This window comes from Bufo bufo, chromosome 7 (genome assembly GCF_905171765.1).
Source record: "Bufo bufo chromosome 7, aBufBuf1.1, whole genome shotgun sequence".
NCBI lineage: Eukaryota > Metazoa > Chordata > Amphibia > Anura > Bufonidae > Bufo > Bufo bufo.
The window spans coordinates 221,847,977-221,870,433 of record NC_053395.1 but is presented as its reverse complement, the minus strand read 5'-3'; the positions used below and the strand labels follow the sequence as shown (position 1 = coordinate 221,870,433).

General features: G+C 46.8%; 1 protein-coding gene across 1 annotated transcript in view; it reads left to right on the top strand.

The window, feature by feature from the left end:
• WNT10A (Wnt family member 10A) overlaps nt 1–22,457 on the top strand; it is a 49,116-nt gene that overhangs the window by 6,091 nt on the left and 20,568 nt on the right. Inside the window, exons 2-3 of the mRNA XM_040441056.1 lie at nt 9,462–9,724; nt 20,594–20,967. Coding sequence (XP_040296990.1) covers nt 9,462–9,724; nt 20,594–20,967 — 637 coding nt within the window. The remainder of the gene's footprint in view (nt 1–9,461; nt 9,725–20,593; nt 20,968–22,457) is intronic.

Below are 22,457 nucleotides of genomic sequence, written 5' to 3'. Positions count from 1 at the left end.
TTCACGCGCTGTTAGGCCTCCTGCACACGGACGTTTTTTTTCCCCGTTAAGGCTCCATTCACACGTCCGCAAAATGGGTCCGCATCCTTTCCGCAATTTTGCGGAAAGGGTGCGGACCCATTCATTCTCTATGGGGACGGAATGGATGCGGACAGCACACAGTGTGCTGTCTGCAGCCACAATTGCGGAGCGCGGCCCCTATTTTGGGTCCGCAGCTCCACAAAAAGATAGACCATGTCCTATTCTTGTCCGCAGCTTGCGGACAAGAATAGGCATTTCTATGGGGGTGACGGGCTGGTGTGTTGCGGACCCGCAATTTGCGGGTCCGCAACACACCACGGACGTGTGAATGTAGCCTTACTGGCCGTTTTTTGCGTTCCGTATACGGTCCATATACGGAACCATTCATTTCAATGGTTCCGCAAAAAAAACGGAATGTACTCTGTATGCATTCCGTTTCCGTATTTCCGTTTTTCCGTTCCGTTTTAACATAGAACATGTCCTATTATTGCCCGCAAATCACGTTCAGTGGCTCCATTCAAGTCAATGGGTCCGCAAAAAAAATGGAACACATACGGAAATGCATCCGTATGTCTTCCGTTTCCGTTCCGTTTTTTGCTGCACCATCTATTGAAAATGTTATTCCCAGCCCAATTTTATCTATGTAATTACTGTATACTGTATATGCCATACGGAAAAACGGAACGGAAAAACGGAACAGAAACAGAAACACAACGGAAACAAAAAACGGAACAACGGCTCCGTGAAAAACGGACCGCAAAACACTGAAAAACCCATACGGTCGTGTGCAATAGGCCTTATCTAGAGAGTATGAGATTTTATGTGGACATTGTATGTCATTGCTACGTTTTCACTATTACAGTATGTAAGCACTTTATAGCGGTATTATAAGGACGCCACATGGAACTATTGTGGCACTTAGGAGCAGTGCTATGTTTGTATAGTATACAGTAGGTACTGCTATGTGCTCACTGCATGGTGCTATTATTATATAGACACTATATGCAATTTTATTTGGGCATTGTCTGACTTTGTTACATGTTCACTATTTGCTGTTGTGAGCTCTGGTATTATCATGCGTGATGCTATTACCTAGGCATGGTATGGGTTTATGTAGACATTGTATGGCACTGTTATGGGCTCACTCATATTAGGTGAGCCCTGTAGAGTAGCGCTTGATGGGCACCAAATGGATCTATATTGCAGGCACTATATGGCGGTGTTATATTGCAGTACAGAGACTGCTATGTGTTCACTGCATGGTGGGTGTATATATATATATATATATTGCTTGGCACTGTTATGCTATTATGTGAGCACTGTATACTAGTATGATATTGGACTATTTTGTCAAGCACTATAATACGGTAGCGTTATGCTAGCACTACTGCGTCTTCACTGTCATCCAGGCACTGTTATTGGACACAATTAGGCCTCTTTCACATGACCGTTTTTTTCCGTTTACAGGACGTTTTTTGCATTCTGTATACGGAATCATTCATTTCAATGGTTCCACAAAAAAAACAGAATGTACTCCCTATGCATTCCATTTTCTATATTTCCGTTTTTCCGTTCCATTGAAAGATAGAACATGTCCTGTTTGCCCGCAAATCACGTTCTGTGGCTCCATTCAAGTCAATGGGTCCGCCAAAAAAAAAACGGAACACATATCGAAATGCATCCGTATGTCCATATATCCGTTTTTGCGGAACCATCTATTGAAAATGTTATGCCCAGCCCAATTTTTTCTATTTAATTACTGTATGGGTCATACAGAAAAACGGAACAGAAACAGAAACGTAACGGAAACAAAAAACGGAACAACGGATCCGTGAAAAAAAGGACTGAAAAACACTGAAAAAGCCAAATGGTCGTGTGAAAGAGGCCTTATGGCCCGTGCTGTGGACCGCAAATTGCCGTCTGCAATACACGGGCACCTTCCGTGGGGCAGGCACATGGGGATCGCAGACCCATTTACTTGAATGGGTCCGCGATCCCTCCGTTTTGCAAAAAGATAGAGCATGTTCTATCTTTTTGCGTTGCGGAGGCACGGAACGGAACCCCAGAAAGCACTCCGGAGTGCTTCCGTAGTGTTCCGTTCCGTGCTTCCGTTCCGCACCTCTGGATTTGCGGACCCATTGAAACGAATGGGTCCGCATCCGTGATGCGAAATGACAACGAAACGGTGTCCGTGTATTGCGGATCTGCAAATGCGGTCCGCAATACGGGAACTGGACACCAACGGTCGTGTGAACGAGCCCTAACTCATTACTCTCCTCTTTCTGGAGCAGCGATTCCACTGACCTCGGTCCGGCGTTGGATACGGCCGTACGTTATCTCAGATTAGAGACATTTGTAGAGTAATGAAAGTGAAACTCTGACAAAGGAGCGCCGGCTCTTTAAGACACATGGAAGCAGCTGCAGGTCGGAAATTCCTTTTTAAATAAATGAAAGATTTTTGCTAAACAAAATATTTTGTCTCACACATGAATAGCAGACAAAAACAGCCGGGACCCTAGTAAGGACTCGTGTCTATGGGGGGAGGGGCGGGCACTTCGAAGAAAACAGCCACATGGAGAAGGTTGTCACGTCAGGTCACAATGGTATTTACTAGCGTGAGTCAGAACAGGTGAGTACCAGGCGGGGTCCTCCAGATATAATGAGCCCCAATGCAGCGCTAAGAGGTGGGACATTGGGGTATAAAATGATCTATGGTCCCATCTGATTCACAGGCCACAAAGTCTGTGTTTACTGTGCTAAAATAATACGGACATACGGTGCCCACGTAATAGCACCATACAGTGCCCACGTAATAGCACCATACAGTGCCCACGTAATAGCACCATACAGTGCCCACGTAATAGCACCATACAGTGCCCACGTAATAGCACCATACAGTGCCCACGTAATAGCACCATACAGTGCCCACGTAATAGCACCGTACAGTGCCCACGTAAAAGCACCATACAGTGCCCACGTAATAGCACCATACAGTGCCCACGTAATAGCACCATAAAATGAACACATACTGACATATAGTGCCCACAAAAGAGCACCCTATAATGAATACATATTAATGCCATATAGTATGCCCTTGTATGAGTCTATTATATGGGCAATATATGGCGCTATTATGTGTTCATTGCATGGTGATATTATGTGGGCACTATCATTGAATGCTCACTGTATGGTGGTACTATGTGGGCACTATATGACCCTATTATGAATTTGCACCTTACCATGAACACATAATAGCACAATACAGCGAGCATATAACGATGCCTAAACCGAGGCCCAATACTTCTGAATAGGTTCTGGGAATCAGTGTTTCGGGGCGCCCAATAATCCAGAAAAGTCAATAGACACTTGTCCCATGGGTGTCAGACTATTGGTTCTTTCCCCGCAGAATTCTAGGAAATCTGACAACTCCTGTGGGAACTCTACTGGTGGCCATACTGGTTGTCGCCCGGTCCCAGAGACAGCTGCAGCTAAGAGATACAGTAGCTGAATACTTCTCCAGTGTACCCCTCCCCCCCCCTCCCCAATTCTAGGGTAATAGCCCTCATCACACAATGTAACACGATGATACTTTGTATCAAAGGATGGCATTCTGTATTGTGGCACCTGTGCCATGCAGCAGTTGGGGAAAGTTGGCAAGGTGACAGCGGATGGGACAGGCAGGGAAGGATGGAGCAAAGCTATAGGGGGGGCAGACGTCTGAGGCGAAGGCTACTTTCACGTTAGCGTTTTTTATTTTTTGCGTATCCGTCATAGATCTGCAAAAACGCTTCCGTTACAATAATATAACCGCATGAACGGATCCGGTTGTATTATGTCTTCTATAGCCGTGACGGATCCGTTCAGATAATACAAACGTCTGCATCCGTTCAGAACGGATCCGTTTGTATTATCTGTAACATAGCCAAAACGGATCCGTCATGAACTCCATTGAAAGTCAATGGAGGACGGATCCGTTTTCTATTGTGCCAGATTGTGTCAGAGAAAAACTGATCCGTCCCCGTTGACTTACATTGTGCGCCAGGACCGATCCGTCTTGCTCCGCACCAAATCGCGGACAGAAGAACGCTGCTTGCAGTGTTTTTCTGTCCGCGACGGGGACGCAGCCAAACGGAACGGGATGCATTCTGGTGACTCCGTTTCGTTCAGTTCAGTTTTGTCCCTATTGATAATGAAATGGGGACAAAACTGAAGCGTTTTCTTCCGCTATTGAGACACTGGGACGGATCTCGATAGCGGAATTGAAAACGCTAATGTGAGAGTAGCCCAATGCTCCAAATGTGTCCCCCTCCAAAAAAAACAGAAAGAGAAATAAGTACTTTTAATTAACCTTGTACAACCCTCCAGCAGTAAAAGGGTTAAACAGGGGGGTCAAGCAATTAAAACTGGTTTTGGAGAAGGCTGCGCAGGAACGTCACCCACTTCAAAGTGGAGCTCGTGGACCACAGACCCCGGGGCTCCCCCTCTCCACGTGCTCGGGGCTCACAATGGAAATGTGAACTCGTGGCCCGTGGTGAGGGGCGAGGGGACGGCGAAAGCGTCCATAAACTATGTCACAAGTAAATTGCGGACGGGAAATGTATCAGGGACTCGGCTTTGATCAGGGGAACACAGGACGTGGAGGATCACCGGCTATTTTTGGCTGGATTCTTCTTTCATCTGCTGGGGGAACGGCCTTGCTTTGATCTAAGGGCCATGAATACAATAAAGCAGCGAGCCAGGCCGGGGGTCCCGTGTACCCCTGTAAGCTGAGAGCGCTGCTCCTGGGGCAGGCTGCAGCCAGGTGTGAAGTGCAGAGGATTTAAGGTCAAGTGCGAGTCCTCCCAACGTGCACGCTTGCTGGGCTGTAACTCCCACAGAAGTGAATAGAGCTTGCTGGAACTTGTAGTTCCACACAGCTGGGTTGTCGGAGGGTGCTGACCCTGCTGTGCAGTCAGTGTCCTGCAGATCCTTAGGTACCTGATAGGAAAAGTGTCACACAGGATTAGATACAAACACACCTGATAGGGTTAGATACATCTATTACAGTATCACATATGATAAACATAGATACACTGACTGATCAGTATCACACCTGATAGGCTTAGATACAGTCAGGTCCATTAATATTGGGACATCGACACAATTCTAACATTTCTGGCTCTATACACCACCACAATGGATTTGAAGTGAAACGAACAAGATGTTCTTTACCTGCAGACTGTCAGCTGTAATTTGAGGTATTTACATCCAAATCAGGTGAACGGTGCAGGAATTACAACAGTTTGCATATGTGCCTCCCACTTGTTAAGGGACCAAAAGTAATGGGACAGAATAATAATCATAAATCAAACTTTCACTTTTTAATACTTGGTTGCAAATCCTTTGCAGTCAATTACAGCCTGCAGTCTGGAACGCATAGACATCACCAGACGCTGGGTTTCATCCCTGGTGATGCTCTGCCAGGCCTCTACTGCAACTGTCTTCAGTTCCTGCTTGTTCTTGGGGCATTTTCCCTTCAGTTTTGTCTTCAGCAAGTGAAATGCTCAATCGGATTCAGGTCCGGTGATTGACTCGGCCATTGCAGAACATTCCACTTCTTTCCCTTAAATAACTCTTTGGTTGCTTTTGCAGTATGCTTTGGGTCATTGTCCATCTACACTGTGAAGCGCCGTCCAATGAGTTCTGAAGCATTTGGCTGAATATGAGCAGATATTATTGCCCGAAACACTTCAGAATTCATCCTGCTGCTTTTGTCAGCAGTCACATCATCAATAAATACAAGACAACCAGTTCCATTGGCAGCCATACATGCCCACGCCATGACACTACCACCACCATGCTTCACTGATGATGTGGTAAGCTTAGGATCATGAGCAGTTCCTTTCCTTCTCCATACTCTTCTCTTCCCATCACTCTGGTACAAGTTGATCTTGGTCTCATCTGTCCATAGGATGTTGTTCCAGAACTGTGAAGGCTTTTTTAGATGTCGTTTGGCAAACTCTAATCTGGCCTTCCTGTGTTTGAGGCTCACCAATGGTTTCCATCTTGTGGTGAACCCTCTGTATTCACTCTGGTGAAGTCTTCTCTTGATTGTTGACTTTGACACACCTACACCTACCTCCTGGAGAGTGTTCTTGATCTGGCCAACTGTTGTGAAGGGCGTTTTCTTCACCAGGGAAAGAATTCTTCGGTCATCCACCACAGTTGTTTTCCGGGGTCTTCCGGGTCTTTTGGTGTTGCTGAGCTCACCGGTGCGTTCCTTCTTTTTAAGAATGTTCCAAACAGTTGTTTTGGCCAGGCCTAATGTTTTTGCTATCTCTCTGATGGGTTTGTTGTGTTTTTTCAGCCTAATGATGGCTTCACTGATAGTGACAGCTCTTTGGATCTCATCTTGAGAGTTGACAGCAACAGATTCCAAATGCAGATAGCAGACTGGAAATGACCTCTGGACCTTTTATCTGCTCATTGTAAGTGGGATAATGAGGGAATAACACACACCTGGCCATGGAACAGCCGAGAAGACAATTGTCCCATTACTTTTGGTCCCTTAACAAGTGGGAGGCACATATGCAAACTGCTGTAATTCCTGCACCGTTCACCTGATTTGGATGTAAATACCCTCAAATTAAAGCTGGCAGTCTGCAGGTAAAGCACATCTTGTTCGTTTCATTTCAAATCCATTGTGGCGGTGTATAGAGCCAAAAATTTTAGAATTGTGTCGGTGTCCCAATATTTATGGACCTGGCTGTACATCTATTACAGTATCATATATGGTGTCACATAATAGGCTTAGATACATCTATTACAGTATCACATATGATAAACATAGATACACTGGCTGATAAGTCAGTATCACACATTAGAGTCTTAGATATATTCCTTACAGTATCATATCTGGTGTCACATGATAGGCTTAGATACACTGGCCCAACAGTCAGTATCCCACATGATACACTTAGGTATACTTATCCAGCAGCACAATATCACATATGATTGGCTTAGATACACCAGAATCATACACAGTAGGTTTAGATACACTGTTGCAGTATCACATATGACAGATACACCAGCTGACCAGAAGGATCACACATGATAGGCTTAGATACACTGGATCAATAAACAGTATCATACATGATAAACTCAGATACAACACTCAGCAGACAGTATCATGCATGATAGAATTAGATACACAGGTGATCCAACAGTATCATACATGATATGCTTAGACACTCTGTATCGTATTATTATTATTATTATTATTTATTATTAAAGCGCCATTCATTCCATAGCGCTGTACATATGATAAGCGGTGCACATACATAATACAGACAATTGTACTAATCATAAACAAGACAAGTTACAAACTGGTACAGAAGGAGAGAGGGCGATGCCCGTGAGGGCTTACAATCTACATGGTATGGGTGAAGGACACAGTAGGTGCGGGTGAAGCTGGTCATGGCGGTATAGAGGCAGCGGGGTCACTGGTTGTAGGCTTGTCTGAAGAGGTGGGTTTTCAGGTTTCTTTTGAAGGATTCCACTGTCGGTGAGAGTCTGATATGTTGGGGCAGCGAGTTCCAGAGTGTGGGGGATGCGCGGGAGAAATCTTGGAGTCGATTGTGAGAAGAGGCAATAAGAGGAGAGGAGAGAAGGAGGTCTTGTGAGGATCGGAGAGTGCGTGTGGGGATGTATCTGGAAAGTAGCTCCGAGATGTAGGGAGGCGACAGGTTATGGACGGCCTTGTATGTATTTGTTAGTACTTTGAAGTGAATTCGCTGGGCTGGATTAGTCGGGCAGCAGAGCTGAGGATAGATTGGAGGGGTGCGAGACTGCTAGATGGAAGGCCACAGAGGAGAGTGTTGCAGTAGTCCAGGCGGGAGATGATGAGGGCATGTACAAGCATTTTCGCAGATTCAAAGTTAAGGAAAGCGCGGATGCAGGAGATGTTTTTGAGTTGGAGACGGCAGGTGGTGGAAAGTGCTTGGATGTGCGGTCGGAAGGAAAGGGCAGAATCCAAGGTCACTCCAAGGCAGCGGACTTGGTTGACCAGGGATAGTGTGCAGCCATTGATCATGATAGATAGGTCTGTTGGGGGGGTTGAACAAGATGGGGGAAAGATTATGAATTCTGTCTTATCCATGTTAAGTTTTAGAAAGCGAGAGGCGAAGAAGGATGATATAGAAGATAGACATTGTGGGATTCTTGATAGTAAGGATCGTATCAGTAGACAGTATCACACATGATAGGCTGAGATACACTGTATCTGTAGACAACATTACACATCACAGGCTGAGATACATTGTATTAGGCAGTACGATACATTATAAGATTAGATACACTGTATCAGTAGATAGTGTCACACATCATGGGCTTAGATACATTGTATCAACAGAATGTATCACACATCATAGGCTGAGTTACATAGTATCAGTAGGCAGTATGATACATGATAGGATGAGATACACTGTATCAATAAAGAGCATCACACATCATAGGCTCAGATACATCAAATATGGCGGGCTCAGCAGTACAGTATGACATAGCATAAGCTTACATACAATGGATAAGTATCCCACATGATTGTGATTTGACTCCTGGGCTGTGATCCTTTCCCTGATCTCGTATCCTTCTTATTCGCTATTCAGGAGCCCGGGAAAGCTGGGTGACAACACCTGGAAGCTGAATGTGCGGCCAGAGTAGTTGTCAGCCACTACCCTGTGACTGGAGAGGAGCGGACGTGCGGGGGAACGCTTCACACGGTCAATTAGCAACAGAGACATTCATAATTATCCGCTAATGCTGCCATTTTTTGGAATTTTGATGGGAATATTTTCGGAAATTGTCAGGATCTACAGATCTGTCACCGACAACCTGAAAAAAATATTTGAGCTATTGAATTCTGAGTGGCGATTGTCCGGGGGGCATACCTCCGCTGCCTTCCCCCAGCACCTGCACCTTCTCACCGCAATATGTCGAACACCCGTCAACCACGAAAATCCCGTCTGAAGGAGACGTAATTATTTTAATGGCGCGGAGGCAGCACTTGAGCAGAGCACACCTTGGGGCTTGTGTAGATAAAAGCCAGAGATGTCTGCACAGCGTCAGGCAGGGACAGGTAAAGGAGCAAGATTGATATGAAACTGACGAGACATTCTGGGTGAGTAGGAGCTCAGATCAGGGCCGCCGAAGTGAAGACACGACGCGTTTCATGTGACCGCATTCAGGTCCCTGGATCTCCTCATTTGTTCAGCCATCAATAGTGACTTGCACACAATGACTCGATTCTTACCACCAGGTGTTTGTGCTTAATACTGTCAGGTGAGACGGGCGTGCTTACCGCCGCGGCCTGTCAATCAGAGGGCGGCTCAGCGCAGCTATATAAACATAATCTGGGCCGTATTCCTAACCCGCCCCTCTTGCGTTTTTTTTGTTTTTTTTTTCAGATCACTGACCAATGAGATTCTGGGTCTGAAGATACCGCCGGAGCCGGTGCTGAACGCCAACACGGTGTGCCTGACGTTACCGGGCTTGACTCGTCGCCAGATGGATGTCTGTATGCGGCATCCAGATGTGGCGGCGTCGGCCATACAGGGAATACAGATCGCCATCCACGAGTGCCAGCACCAGTTCCTGGATCACCGATGGAATTGTTCCAGCCTGGAGACCAAGAACAAAATTCCGTATGAGAGCGCCGTGTTCAGCCGAGGTGAGCGCAACACGTTTTTACCATACCATAAGGCCGAGGTGACGCTGTGCAGTTCACGCTTCTGCAACGGTCTTCCATGGTCCCTGTTTGTTGCTTGGAAGTTGCAGGAAGGCGCAATGTTACCTCAATGGAGGGAGGGGGTCTACGAAACGCTGGGGTGGAGAACAGCTACATGAGCATCTCTCTGGAGGATCTAGCGGTATGTGGAAGGCCCATTGATTTCATTGCACTTTCTATTGCAATGCCCAATTTCCCCTGCGGAGGTGCTGTAGGGGAATTGCATAGTTGCTGACAACCCCTTTAAGGTACGGAATGTACAGTATTCAGATAACGTGGGTGATATCCTCTGTTGGAGCGATACTGGCAGCCATGTTCTTTTCACAGAGCGGCGGTCCTGCTTTCTTTCTCTGACTCTTTCTATTTAGGAATCTGGGAAAGCTGAGTGACGACCACTATGGAAGCCGCAGGAGCAGAGGAGCAGTTATAGGGGGGCAGAGTTTGTATTTGCATGAGGCCTGGTATATGGGGGCCCAATGGCTCCTCTTCCAGCTATGAAGACACCAGTGTTATAATGGCACATGGCAGGTGGGAGCCCTGTTAGAGATCTTGCATTGTGGCCCCCGGAGCTTCACATCACACCCCAGATCATGAGCGTTCATGGATGGACACAGGGTGAGGTGGCCGGGTCAGGACATCCTGTGTCTCCAGCATTCGAAGGGACGATCTGACTCCTGTCCACAAAGATGTCTGCCAGCAGATCAAGACCGCAGGTCGCTCCCTCGTGTCGCGTGTAACCCCGGGGATGACCCGGACCCCCCCCCCCCCCAATATGCAGCATAGTTTTCTGCTTATTAGCAGAGATGATTCATCTACAAGACAAGTCTGTGCCAGGGGTAATGGAGACCAAAGGAGCGGAGACCCAAAACACACTGACAGGAACCGCACAAGAGGAGGGCAGATCACACAAGGGGTTCACATACTTTCTGACTCTAGTGGGGCTCAAACATTTCACTGCTGCCAGTATCATGCTATGGCTTATCACTTCTAATGTAACTAATGACTGTGCAGTGCCCCAATGTAATAGCCCTGTGCCCCGAGTGTCAGTGTCATTATCCTGTGCCCCGAGTGTCAGTGTCATTATCCTGTACCCCAAGTGTCAGTGTCATTATCCTGTACCCCAAGTGTCAGTGTCATTATCCTGTACCCCAAGTGTCAGTGTCATTATCCTGTACCCCAGTGTCAGTGTCATTATCCTGTACCCCCAGTGTCAGTGTCATTATCCTGTACCCCAAGTGTCAGTGTCATTATCCTGTGCCCCGAGTGTCAGTGTCATTATCCTGTACCCCAAGTGTCAGCGTCATTATCCTGTACCCCAAGTGTCAGTGTCATTATCCTGTACCCCAAGTGTCAGTGTCATTATCCTGTACCCCGAGTGTCAGTGTCATTATCCTGTACCCCGAGTGTCAGTGTCATTATCCTGTACCCCGAGTGTCAGTGTCATTATCCTGTCCCCCAAGTGTCAGTGTCATTATCCTGTACCCCAAGTGTCAGTGTCATTATCCTGTACCCCGAGTGTCAGTGTCATTATCCTGTACCCCGAGTGTCAGTGTCATTATCCTGTACCCCGAGTGTCAGTGTCATTATCCTGTCCCCCAAGTGTCAGTGTCATTTCCTGTACCCCGAGTGTCAGTGTCATTATCCTGTACCCCAAGTGTCAGTGTCATTATCCTGTACCCCAAGTGTCAGTGTCATTATCCTGTACCCCAAGTGTCAGTGTCATTATCCTGTACCCCAAGTGTCAGTGTCATTATCCTGTACCCCAAGTGTCAGCGTGTCACTATCCTGTACCCCAAGTGTCAGTGTCATTATCCTGTACCCCAAGTATCAGTGTCATTATCCTGTACCCCAAGTGTCAGTGTCATTATCCTGTACCCCAAGTATCAGTGTCATTATCCTGTACCCCAAGTGTCAGCCTTTCACTATCCTGTACCCCAAGTGTCAGTGTCATTATCCTGTACCCCAAGTATCAGTGTCATTATCCTGTACCCCAAGTGTCAGTGTCATTATCCTGTACCCCAAGTGTCAGCATCATTATCCTGTACCCCAAATGTCAGCGTCATCATCCTGTACCCCAAGTATCAGCGTCATCATCCTGTACCCCAAGTGTCAGTGTCATTATCCTGTACCCCAAGTGTCAGTGTCATTATCCTGTACCCCAAGTGTCAGTGTCATTATCCTGTACCCCAAGTGTCAGTGTCATTATCCTGTACCCCCAGTGTCAGTGTCATTATCCTGTACCCCAAGTGTCAGTGTCATTATCCTGTACCCCAAGTGTCAGTGTCATTATCCTGTACCCCAAGTGTCAGCGTCCTTATCCTGTACCCCAAGTGTCAGTGTCATTATCCTGTACCCCCAGTGTCAGTGTCATTATCCTGTACCCCAAGTGTCAGTGTTATTATCCTGTACCCCAAGTGTCAGTGTCATTATCCTGTACCCCAAGTGTCAGCGTGTCACTATCCTGTACCCCAAGTGACAGTGTCATTATCCTGTACCCCAAGTGTCAGTGTCATTATCCTGTACCCCAAGTATCAGTGTCATTATCCTGTACCCCAAGTGTCAGTGTCATTATCCTGTACCCCAAGTGTCAGCGTCATTATCCTGTACCCCAAATGTCAGCGTCATCATCCTGTACCCCAAGTGTCAGCGTCATCATCCTGTACCCCAAGTGTCAGTGTCATTATCCTGTACCCGAAGTGTCAGTGTCATTATCCTGTACCCCAAGTGTCAGCGTCATTATCCTGTAATCCAAATGTCAGCGTCATTATCCTGTACCCCAAGTGTCAGTGTCATTATCCTGTACCCCAAGTGTCAGTGTCATTATCCTGTACCCCCAGTGTCAGTGTCATTATCCTGTACCCCAAGTGTCAGTGTCATTATCCTGTACCCCAAGTGTCAGTGTCATTATCCTGTACCCCGAGTGTCAGTGTCATTATCCGGTCCCCCAAGTGTCAGCGTCCTTATCCTGTACCCCCAGTGTCAGTGTCATTATCCTGTACCCCCAGTGTCAGTGTCATTATCCTGTACCCCAAGTGTCAGTGTTAATATTCTGTACCCCACAATTATTTGCTGTTATTCACATTGTGATTTGTGTGCTCCTTTGACAGTTGTATAAATATGAGCGCTGCTCTGGAGGACTCCCTTCTTTCTGGATGTTAGTCTTTGGCGTCTCAGTTTTCCTGCCAAGTTGTTGGGCTTCTAACGCCTCTGTTTTATAGCTTCTGTAAATCAGCCACTTTCCAGTTACAAAGTGCAGCACAATGAGCTTCCGACGTGGAAAGTTTTACACTTTGGCGACTCCATAAAAGTTGTTTTACAAATTAAAGTGGGCGCTCAGTTCACGAGAGGGCGACAGCGGCTGCAATGACTTCATATTATTTCAATTGTCCTCAAAACATCTGAAATTAATCGAATCCACCAGACCCTAAAGTGTGACTCTGTAATTGATCACATCTCCTACCCTACCCTCTCCTGAAATACTCTGTGCTGCTGGGGTCTCTGCTTCTTCTACCCTATAACATAAGAGCAGTACACTCCTTTCTTACATCCCTGGTGGTCTAGATCACTGAAGGGATTAATGTCTGTAATCTGAAAGGGTTAATAACTTAATATCTGTATGACTGGTGATCTAGGACAGGAAGGAGTTGATTTCAATACTTTTGACGGTCTATGATGGTAAAGGTTTTAGAGTTAGCATCCCTGGTGATTTTGGACAATGAAATGGTTAACGTCAATCTTCAGTGGTCTAGGACAAAGAAGAAGTTCGGATATCTGGTTATCTAAGGCAGTGAAGGGGTTATTGTAAGGATGCCATGTGGTCTAGAGAAATGAAGAAGTTAATGTCACTATACATGGTGGTCTAGGGCAGTGAAGGGGTTAAAATATGCATCCTAGGTGTTCTAGAGTGATGAAAGGGTTAAAGTAAGGATCTCTGTTGGGCTAGGGCAGTGGAGGTGTTAATGTCGCTATACCTGGTGGTCTAGGGCAGTGAAGGGGTTAAAATGTGCATCCTAGGTGTTCTAGAGTGGTGAAAGGGTTAAAGTAAGGATCTCTGGTGGGCTAGGGCAGTGGAGGTGTTAATGTCGCTATACCTGGTGATCCAGGACAGTGAAGAAGTTAATGTCGTTATAACTGGTGGTCTAGGACAGAAAGGGGGTTAGTTCCAGTATCGCTGGTGCAGGGCAACGGAAGGGTTAATCCTGCCTACCTGGACTGGAGTGGTTACACGCCCCTCCAGGCTCCAGCTTGGGTGACATTGTCAGAACTGAGGTTGTTACAGACACTAAAGGCTATGCTCAGCTATTTGTGTGTCTTTGTACCGGCACAACTTAAGGGCTCATGCACACAAACGTATTTTCTGTCCGGATTTTTTTGCGGACCATATGCGGAACAATTCATTTCAATGGGTCTGTGTGCATTCTGTTTCCGCATGTCCGTTCCGCAAAAAATAGAACATGTCCTATTATTGTCTGCATCACGGACAAGGATAGTACTGTTCTGTTAGGGGCCAGCTGCACACGGACGTCATCCGTATTTTTTGCGGATCTGTTTTTTGCGGACTGCAAAATACATACGGTCGTGTGCATAAGCCTTACTATTACCTTGTAGAGAGTTCTCGGGGTGACCACCACTAAAAGCTCCCAAAGTTGGCAGCGGGCATTGACCTGGAGCTGTAGCCCGATATCCAACCGATGTGTAACAAAACCACAAGAAGAGAAAAACATTACTCGGAGCATCTGCCGTATGTGGAACGAAAAACCGCGTAGTCAGAACTGATGAAGACCTCAGACTGAGGCAGAAACGTGTAGCATCTTATGAACAGAGAATCCAGGTCTTCAGACCTCTTGTAGCCCAACTCCACGTTTCTTCAGTCCACATACAGAAGAAGGTGGGTGGTCCAATCCCGGGAATCCTGAGCCCCCCAACTGTACAGAGGAACCGCAGTACAGCGAGGGTGACGAGGACGATCCTTTTATCTCAGGACAATGGGAGTCCCAAAGGTCGGGACCCATGGACCTTAAGATGATGGGAATACCCCTGAAATTCTCTTCAGACTTTAGGCGGACTTTCCCTTTAAATGTGATCTCTGCTCTCGTCAGATTACTGGGGTGGGGGTCAGGTGTCTGCTCTTGTGAGGAGGTCAGAGGAGGAGAGGTGCAGAGGTGTGAACAGACGCCGTTAGCTTCAGCCGCTGCTCACACTCGGTAATGGCTCCGGGGACGGTGGCTTCGGTACAGAATGTGCCTGTGAGGTCATCTGCCCAAATGAGAAGTGACAAGGGCTCGTCAATATTTCATCCCTTTTTCCCACTTTGGCCCCATCAGCCCAGCGGTGCGTGTGGCTCGCTGCTGAATAATTTGTGGCTCGGATATTTATACACACAAAAGAAAGTAATTCCTTCACGTTCCGTCTATAAGATCGCCTCGTGATCTCAGATGGGGAGGTCCCCGAGACGTGAACACGAGCCCCCCTACCACATGCCATGGCCGCCTCTTCATTACACACAACTCAATGGATTTCCACTGCGTCAAAGCTGCGTTAAGGAAGGTCTCTTTGTGGGATGAAAAGTTCTGCAAATTTCGAATAGACAGTGGGGGTCATTTACTAACATCCCTAACGCCAGTGTTTGGCATAAAAAGCCGCAAGGCCACTTTTTGTGACTTTTTAAATCCCTGTGCGACAATATTTTGTCAAACAGGAGTTTTCACTTGGGAATGGCGGGACTAGGACATACGACTCTGCAGACGCACGCCTCATTATAGATTAGCTGCATCCTCCGCCAGCGAACGGGAAATCAAAGGCTACAATAAAAAGTCTTTGTAAATGACCCCCATCGGGTGTCAATTCTAAACCCTTGCTTGCGGTCAGTGAATGGAAGCATTCTTGTCCACTTCCACTGGCTAAAACTTTGCCTTCACCTAATACTTCAGACGGCTGAGAGTTTGTTACAGTGGTATCCAGTCTAGACAATCTTCTGTGAGCTAAACTGCCAGACAGATACAATGTATCACTGCTTCAAACAAACGTTTTTTGTGTTCCGTATACGGTCCGTTTTTTGAGGTCCATATACGGAACCGTGCATTTCAATGGTTCCGCAAAAAAAATGGAATGTACTCCGTATGCATTCCGTCTCCATATTTCCGTTTTTCCGTTCCATTCAAAGATAGAACATGTCCTATTATTGCCCGCAAATCACATTCCGTGGCTCTATTCAAGTCAATGGAAAAAAAAGGAACACATACGGAATGTACTCCGTGTGTCTTTCGTATCCGTTCCGTTTTTGCCGAACCATCTATTGAAAATAAAGGGGGTCAGTCAGCACATCCCAAAGCGCAGGGGCACGTTGCTATGGCTGAGAACAAGACTGTTAAACAAAACAAGCAATGCAACAGCTCACTGCAGAACAAATAAAGTACAAAATTGCATCATAATTGCAAATGCTGAACTAATAAGTTAGAGATGCTTGGCAAATCGTTTTTTACAAAATAATTTGAGCCCGTCTGCCGCACGTCAAGGCGATCTCTAGTTAGACGGGTTCCTAACACTAAATATACCTGTTATGTGCCATAGCGGCTACCATATAATTCAGAAAGTGCAGGTTCCACTTACATGCTGGGCCCGTCTGAATTTCTGTCATTTTCGGTGCCAAAATGGCCTCCATTATATCCAGGGAAAGCAGTTACCAGCATGCACGCCGGGCCCACTCCACACCAACCCTGGCGCCACATGGTCACCAAGGACTGCAATGAGAGTCCACACACTGACCCCCTTTTTTTTCTCTGCAGTTCGTGCTGGAGGTGTGGCTGCCTCCCCAGTCGTGCACTCCTGACCAGCTCGTCTGTCCCACAGGTTGATTTTAATTAGTGTTAGTATATAGCTTGGCCCGCTCCCCCTCACTCACTGAAGCCATCTGGCACCAGGAGAGGGATAGTGTGTGGATTCTCATTGCAGTCCTTGGAGACCATGTGGCGCCAGGGGTGGTGTGGAGTGGGCCCGACGTGCATGCTGGTAACTGCTTTCCCTGGCTATAATGGAGGCCATTTTGGCACCGAAAATGACAGAAATTCAGGCGGATCCAGCATGTAAGTGGAACCTGCACTTTCTGAATTATATGATAGCCGTCATGGCACATAACAGGTATATTTAGTGTTAGGAACCCGTCTAACTAGAGATCGCCTTGACGTGCGGCAGATGGGCTCAAATAATTTTGTACAAAATGATTTGCCAAGCATCTCTAACTTATTAGTTCAACATTTGCAATTCTGATGCAATTTTGTACTTTATTTGGTTTGCAGTGAGCTGTTGCATTGCATGTTTTGTTTAACAATCTATTGAAAATGTTATGCCCAGCCCGATTTTTTTCTATGTAATTACTGTATACTGTATATGCCATACAGAAAAACAGAACGGAAAAACGGAATGGAACCGGAAACACTACTGAAACAAAAAACAGGAAAACGAATCCGTTAAAAAACGGCCCGCAAAACACTGAAAAAGCCATACAGTCATGTGAACGAGCCCTAAATGTCACAAAATCAGCACAGGAGGATGGTCTACACTGGATACATTTGTAGAAATCCCTCAGCTGTGAGAAGTAGTTGGTGTGTTCAGTTTTTTATTGGTAACAAGGATATTCGCATTCCATGACAGCAAGCAGAGATCTTGAAAGTATACGTTTTTTGTTATACAAAAAGGGCATGGTGGAGACCGACATGTGTCATCCACATTGCTATTGACACATATTGATACATGAGGTTGAGTCTAGCCAATCCACTACCCTAAACCACCAGAGCAAACATAAACCCCTCTACTATCCTAGACCACCAGGGAATCAAATATTAACTATTCCACTACCCAGAAAACATTAAAGGGGTTTTCCAAGATATTTTTACTGATTGGTGGGAGTTTGACCCCTGCCGACCCGCTCACAGCCTCCTCTAAGCTCACCAAACACAGCGCTGTACATAACCCCTCTACTATCCTAGACCATCAGGGAATCAAATATAAACCCCACTTTCCTAGACCACCATACAGTCTGTTCTAGCGGTCTAGGGGTTAACATTTCCTCCTCTGGTGGCCTAGGGTAGTGAAGGGGCTGGTCATTCACTATATATTACTACATGGTGTACAATATTGGATACAATACATGACCTTCCATCCGCTCAGACACAGATGTGCAGAAATTCCACAACCTCCTTATTTTCTTTGCACTCCTCGCAACGGTTATTATTATTTTTTGCAGGAGACAGAAGGTGTTTGGATCAACTGCGACAAGTTGGGATACGTGGTTGGTTTTCAGCCGAGGCAGGTTCACTCTCAGTTTAGGTGGAGTTTGGATGGAGGAAGAGGGGGGATGTGTTGGTTGGATAGGGGAGACATGTTCGGGCCGGCAGACCGGGGAAGGATGGCCCTGGCGCTCGCTCCAAACACTTTGCACAGGAAAGTTGGTAAACAGAAGAGTCGATAAAGAGGATTAATGTAAAGAATGTCTCGTAAGGAGCTGCCAAAACCTGAAGAAGAAAAAAAGCGGCCCGTGCTACTGCGCTGGCCGTAAACCGAGGAACGACCACCAGAGTGTATTACGCTCCAGTATCATTATAGGCGTATGAACATCACACAAGATGGAGACGATCTGCTCCGACATGAACGCGGCCCGATAAAATCTGAGGCTCGGCCTGCAGCTGCAGATCTGAGGGAGACGGGCGGCTGACAGCTGTTAATATAACGTCACGGGAAGGAATTTGCAAAGTTATTAACACCTCGGGCACTAATTCAACTATTTACAGAGATCCGTCCCCGTTATTAGCACCCACCCTTGGGGCCCTGGAGGTGCAAGGGAAGATACAGAGGGGCACATTTATCAATAGGACTCAGGCAAAAGGGGAGCAAATTGTATCCAATTTGTTAGAATGTTGCACATGGCAAAATATTAGATGCAACATAGTAGCCATTTTCTCCAATGCAGCTGCATCGTCGGTCCTTGAACGTCCTGGGGTAGGTTAAGTAACTGGGCAGCTCCTGACAGTGGTGAGCGTCTAGGGGTCGGTCCGTCGGGGTCAGATACACTGACGGACGGACAAGCTTTCCAGTAGCAGCAAACTTGATGAGATTGGGAATTCTGACCCACACCCTTGCGTTGAGGATTTTATATCCGCCACATGTCAGTTAAGGGCTCATTCACAGGAACGTATTTTGCGTTCCGTATACGGGCCGTTTTCTGCGTTCCGTATAAGGAACCATTCATTTAAATGGGTCCGCAAAAGATGCGGACAGCACTCTGTGTGCTGTCCGCATCTGTTGCTCCGTTCCGTGGCCCCGCAAAAGTTATGAGTCCTGTCCTATTCTTGTCAGTTTTGCGGACAAGAAAAGGCATTTCTATAATGGGACTCCTGTTCCGTTCCGCAAATTGCGGAAGGCACACGGGCGGCATCCTTTTTTTTGCGGATCCGCAAAAAACGGCACGGTCGCGCGAACGAGCCCTAATTCTGGTAATTTCACCCTTTGCAATGCATGTAACCCGCGCGGACACTGGCACAGACTTTGCTGTGGAAATGCCTCAAAATCCACAGCAGAAAGTCTACTCCACCCTGTGTGGTCATGCCTTAAAGGGGTTGACCCTTCTGGGACGTTGGTAGCTAGGATATACCACCAATGTCAGATAGGTGCAGCGCCCACCTCTGGGACCCACTCTTATCTTCAGAATGGGGTCCACTCTGTGCACACGAGGCATGATCTGCATTTAGCACTGCAGGAGTTTCAAAAATAGCTGAGCTACTTCTCCCGCCTGGTTTCAGGGGACTGCGCAAGCGCTATGTGCTCTCCTTTACTTCGGGGCTCCTTTCTAGAGATGGGAAAGAGTTCCAGAAGTGGGGCCGGCACCTTTCTGACATTGATGGTATATCCATTAAAACTGAGCATGCACATTAGGGGTCATGCACACGAATTCGTGCTGCCCATTACGTGCATTGGGGACCGCTAAATGCAAAGGCACCATCCATGTGCCTGCCACAGGCGGATGCAGACCCATGTTCTATTTTTTTTTTTTGCGGTGCGGAGGCACGGACAGGAAATCGCAATCTGTAGCGCTTCCGTGCCTCCGTTCCGCACCTTCCAGATTGCGAACCTATTCAAGTAAATAAGTCGGCATCCGTAATACGGTGCACAAATGGCTGGTACCCGTATATTGCGGACCCGCTGTTTGTCGGCCGCAATACAGGCATGGAGCTGCTACGGTCATGTGCATGAGCCCCAAGTTCACATCACTGTTATATATAAAGTAAAAAATCCGATCCTGGAAAAAAACGGATCCTGTGCATCAGTTATGCACATTTGGCATCCCTTTGAGCCATTTCCATCTCAGATTCGTTTTTGGATCACGAACAACGGAAAAATAACTATGATGTGAACTCTCCCTTAAGCTACATGCACACGACCGTATGTGTTTAGCCAAGAGCTGTCTAATGGGTATGACCAGCTTTAGGATGGCACCTTAAAAGTTAAGGACTTCTGGATGTGGCTCCTGAGGGCAGATCTCGGGGGCCCGGGCTGAGGTCGCACCTGCGATTGTTTTGTTGCTTGTATGATGTATAAAGCTTAGTTATTGGTGACGTAATATTCTTATAACTGTCACGTATAATGAGAAGTTCAGCAACTTTCCAACAGACTTTGGGTTTCAGTACATCACAATTTTCAAGACCTCTGCTTGCTTTCAGTGAATGGTAACATGTTTTGTTTCAGACCTGACCCTTCTCACAGCTGAGGGTTTGCTACAATTGTGTCCAGAGTACTGATCTCTCTCCCTTTCTTTTCCAGGCTTCAGGGAAAGCGCCTATGCCTACGCCATCGCCGCTGCCGGAGTGGTGCATGCCGTCTCCAACGCTTGCGCCATGGGTAAACTGAAGTCATGCAGCTGTGATGAGAAGAGGAGAGGGGATGAGGAAGCCTTCAGAGCTAAACTTCACAGACTTCAGATGGAAGCCATGAACCGGGGGAAGGGCATGGTGCATGGGGTGATGGAGCACATGCCAGCCGAGGCTCCGGGGCCCCAGGACTCTTGGGAGTGGGGAGGCTGCAGCCCAGACGTGGAGTATGGAGAACGCTTCTCCAGGGACTTCTTGGATTCCCGGGAGCTGTTCAGGGACATTCACGCTCGGATGAGGCTGCACAACAACAGGGTGGGCCGACAGGTGAGTGCATACATGGATGGACGGGGCGAGAAGCAGCACATACTGGGTCATACAGCGGATCTGCACATACACAGTCAGACAGTGCCAGCTGTTCAGAGCCAAGCGGTACCTTGGAACTGAGCCCAAGTTCGGGAAATGGTTTTATACAATACAAATTAATTTATGAAGTTATTACGCGAAGTCTCGCAAGACTTCGTGAAGTAATAACTTTGGCTCATCGGAGCCAATACATTCTAATAATGTACGGAGCGTTCGCTCTGTACAGTATTGAAACAAAGTTTTATCCAAAGTCGATTCGCTCATCCCTAATGTGTGTGTGTGTTTTTATATATATATATATATCTGTATGCAGTAATCTCCAGAGCTCCCTCTAGTGGTGACTGCATATATCTGTATGCAATAATCTCCTGAGCTCCCTCTAGTGGTGGCTGTATATATCTGTATGCAATAATCTCCTGAGCTCCCTCTAGTGGTGGCTGTATATATCTGTATGCAGTAATCTCCAGAGCTCCCTCTAGTGGTGGCTGTATATATCTGTATGCAGTAATCTCCTGAGCGCCCTCTAGTGGTGGCTGTATATATGTGTATGCAGTAATCTCCAGAGCTCCCTCTAGTGGTGGCTGTATATATCTGTATGCAGTAATCTCCTGAGCTCCCTCTAGTGGTGGCTGTATATATCTGTATGTAGTAATCTCCTGAGCTCCCTCTAGTGGTGACTATATATATCTGTATGCAGTAATCTCCTGAGCTCCCTCTAGTGGTGGCTGTATATATCTGTATGCAGTAATCTGCTGAGCTCCCTCTAGTGGTGACTGTATATATCTGTATGTAGTAATCTCCTGAGCTCCCTCTAGTGGTGGCTGTATATATCTGTATGCAGTAATCTCCTGAGCTCCCTCTAGTGGTGGCTATATATATCTGTATGCAGTAATCTCCAGAGCTCCCTCTAGTGGTGGCTGTATATATCTGTATGTAGTAATCTCCTGAGCTCCCTCTAGTGGTGGCTGTATATATCTGTATGCAGTAATCTCCTGAGCTCCCTCTAGTGGTGGCTATATATATCTGTATGCAGTAATCTCCAGAGCTCCCTCTAGTGGTGGCTGTATATATCTGTATGCAGTAATCTCCTGAGCTCCCTCTAGTGGTGGCTGTATATATCTGTATGCAGTAATCTCCAGAGCTCCCTCTAGTGGTGGCTGTATATATCTGTATGTAGTAATCTCCTGAGCTCCCTCTAGTGGTGGCTGCATATATATGTATGTAGTAATCTCCTGAGCTCCCTCTAGTGGTCGCTGTAAATTTCTGTATGTAGTAATCTCCTGAGCTCCCTCTAGTGGTGGCTGTATATATCTGTATGTAGTAATCTCCTGAGCTCCCTCTAGTGGTGGCTGTATATATCTGTATGTAGTAATCTCCTGAGCTCCCTCTAGTGGTGGCTGTATATATCTGTATGTAGTAATCTCCTGAGCTCCCTCTAGTGGTGGCTGTAT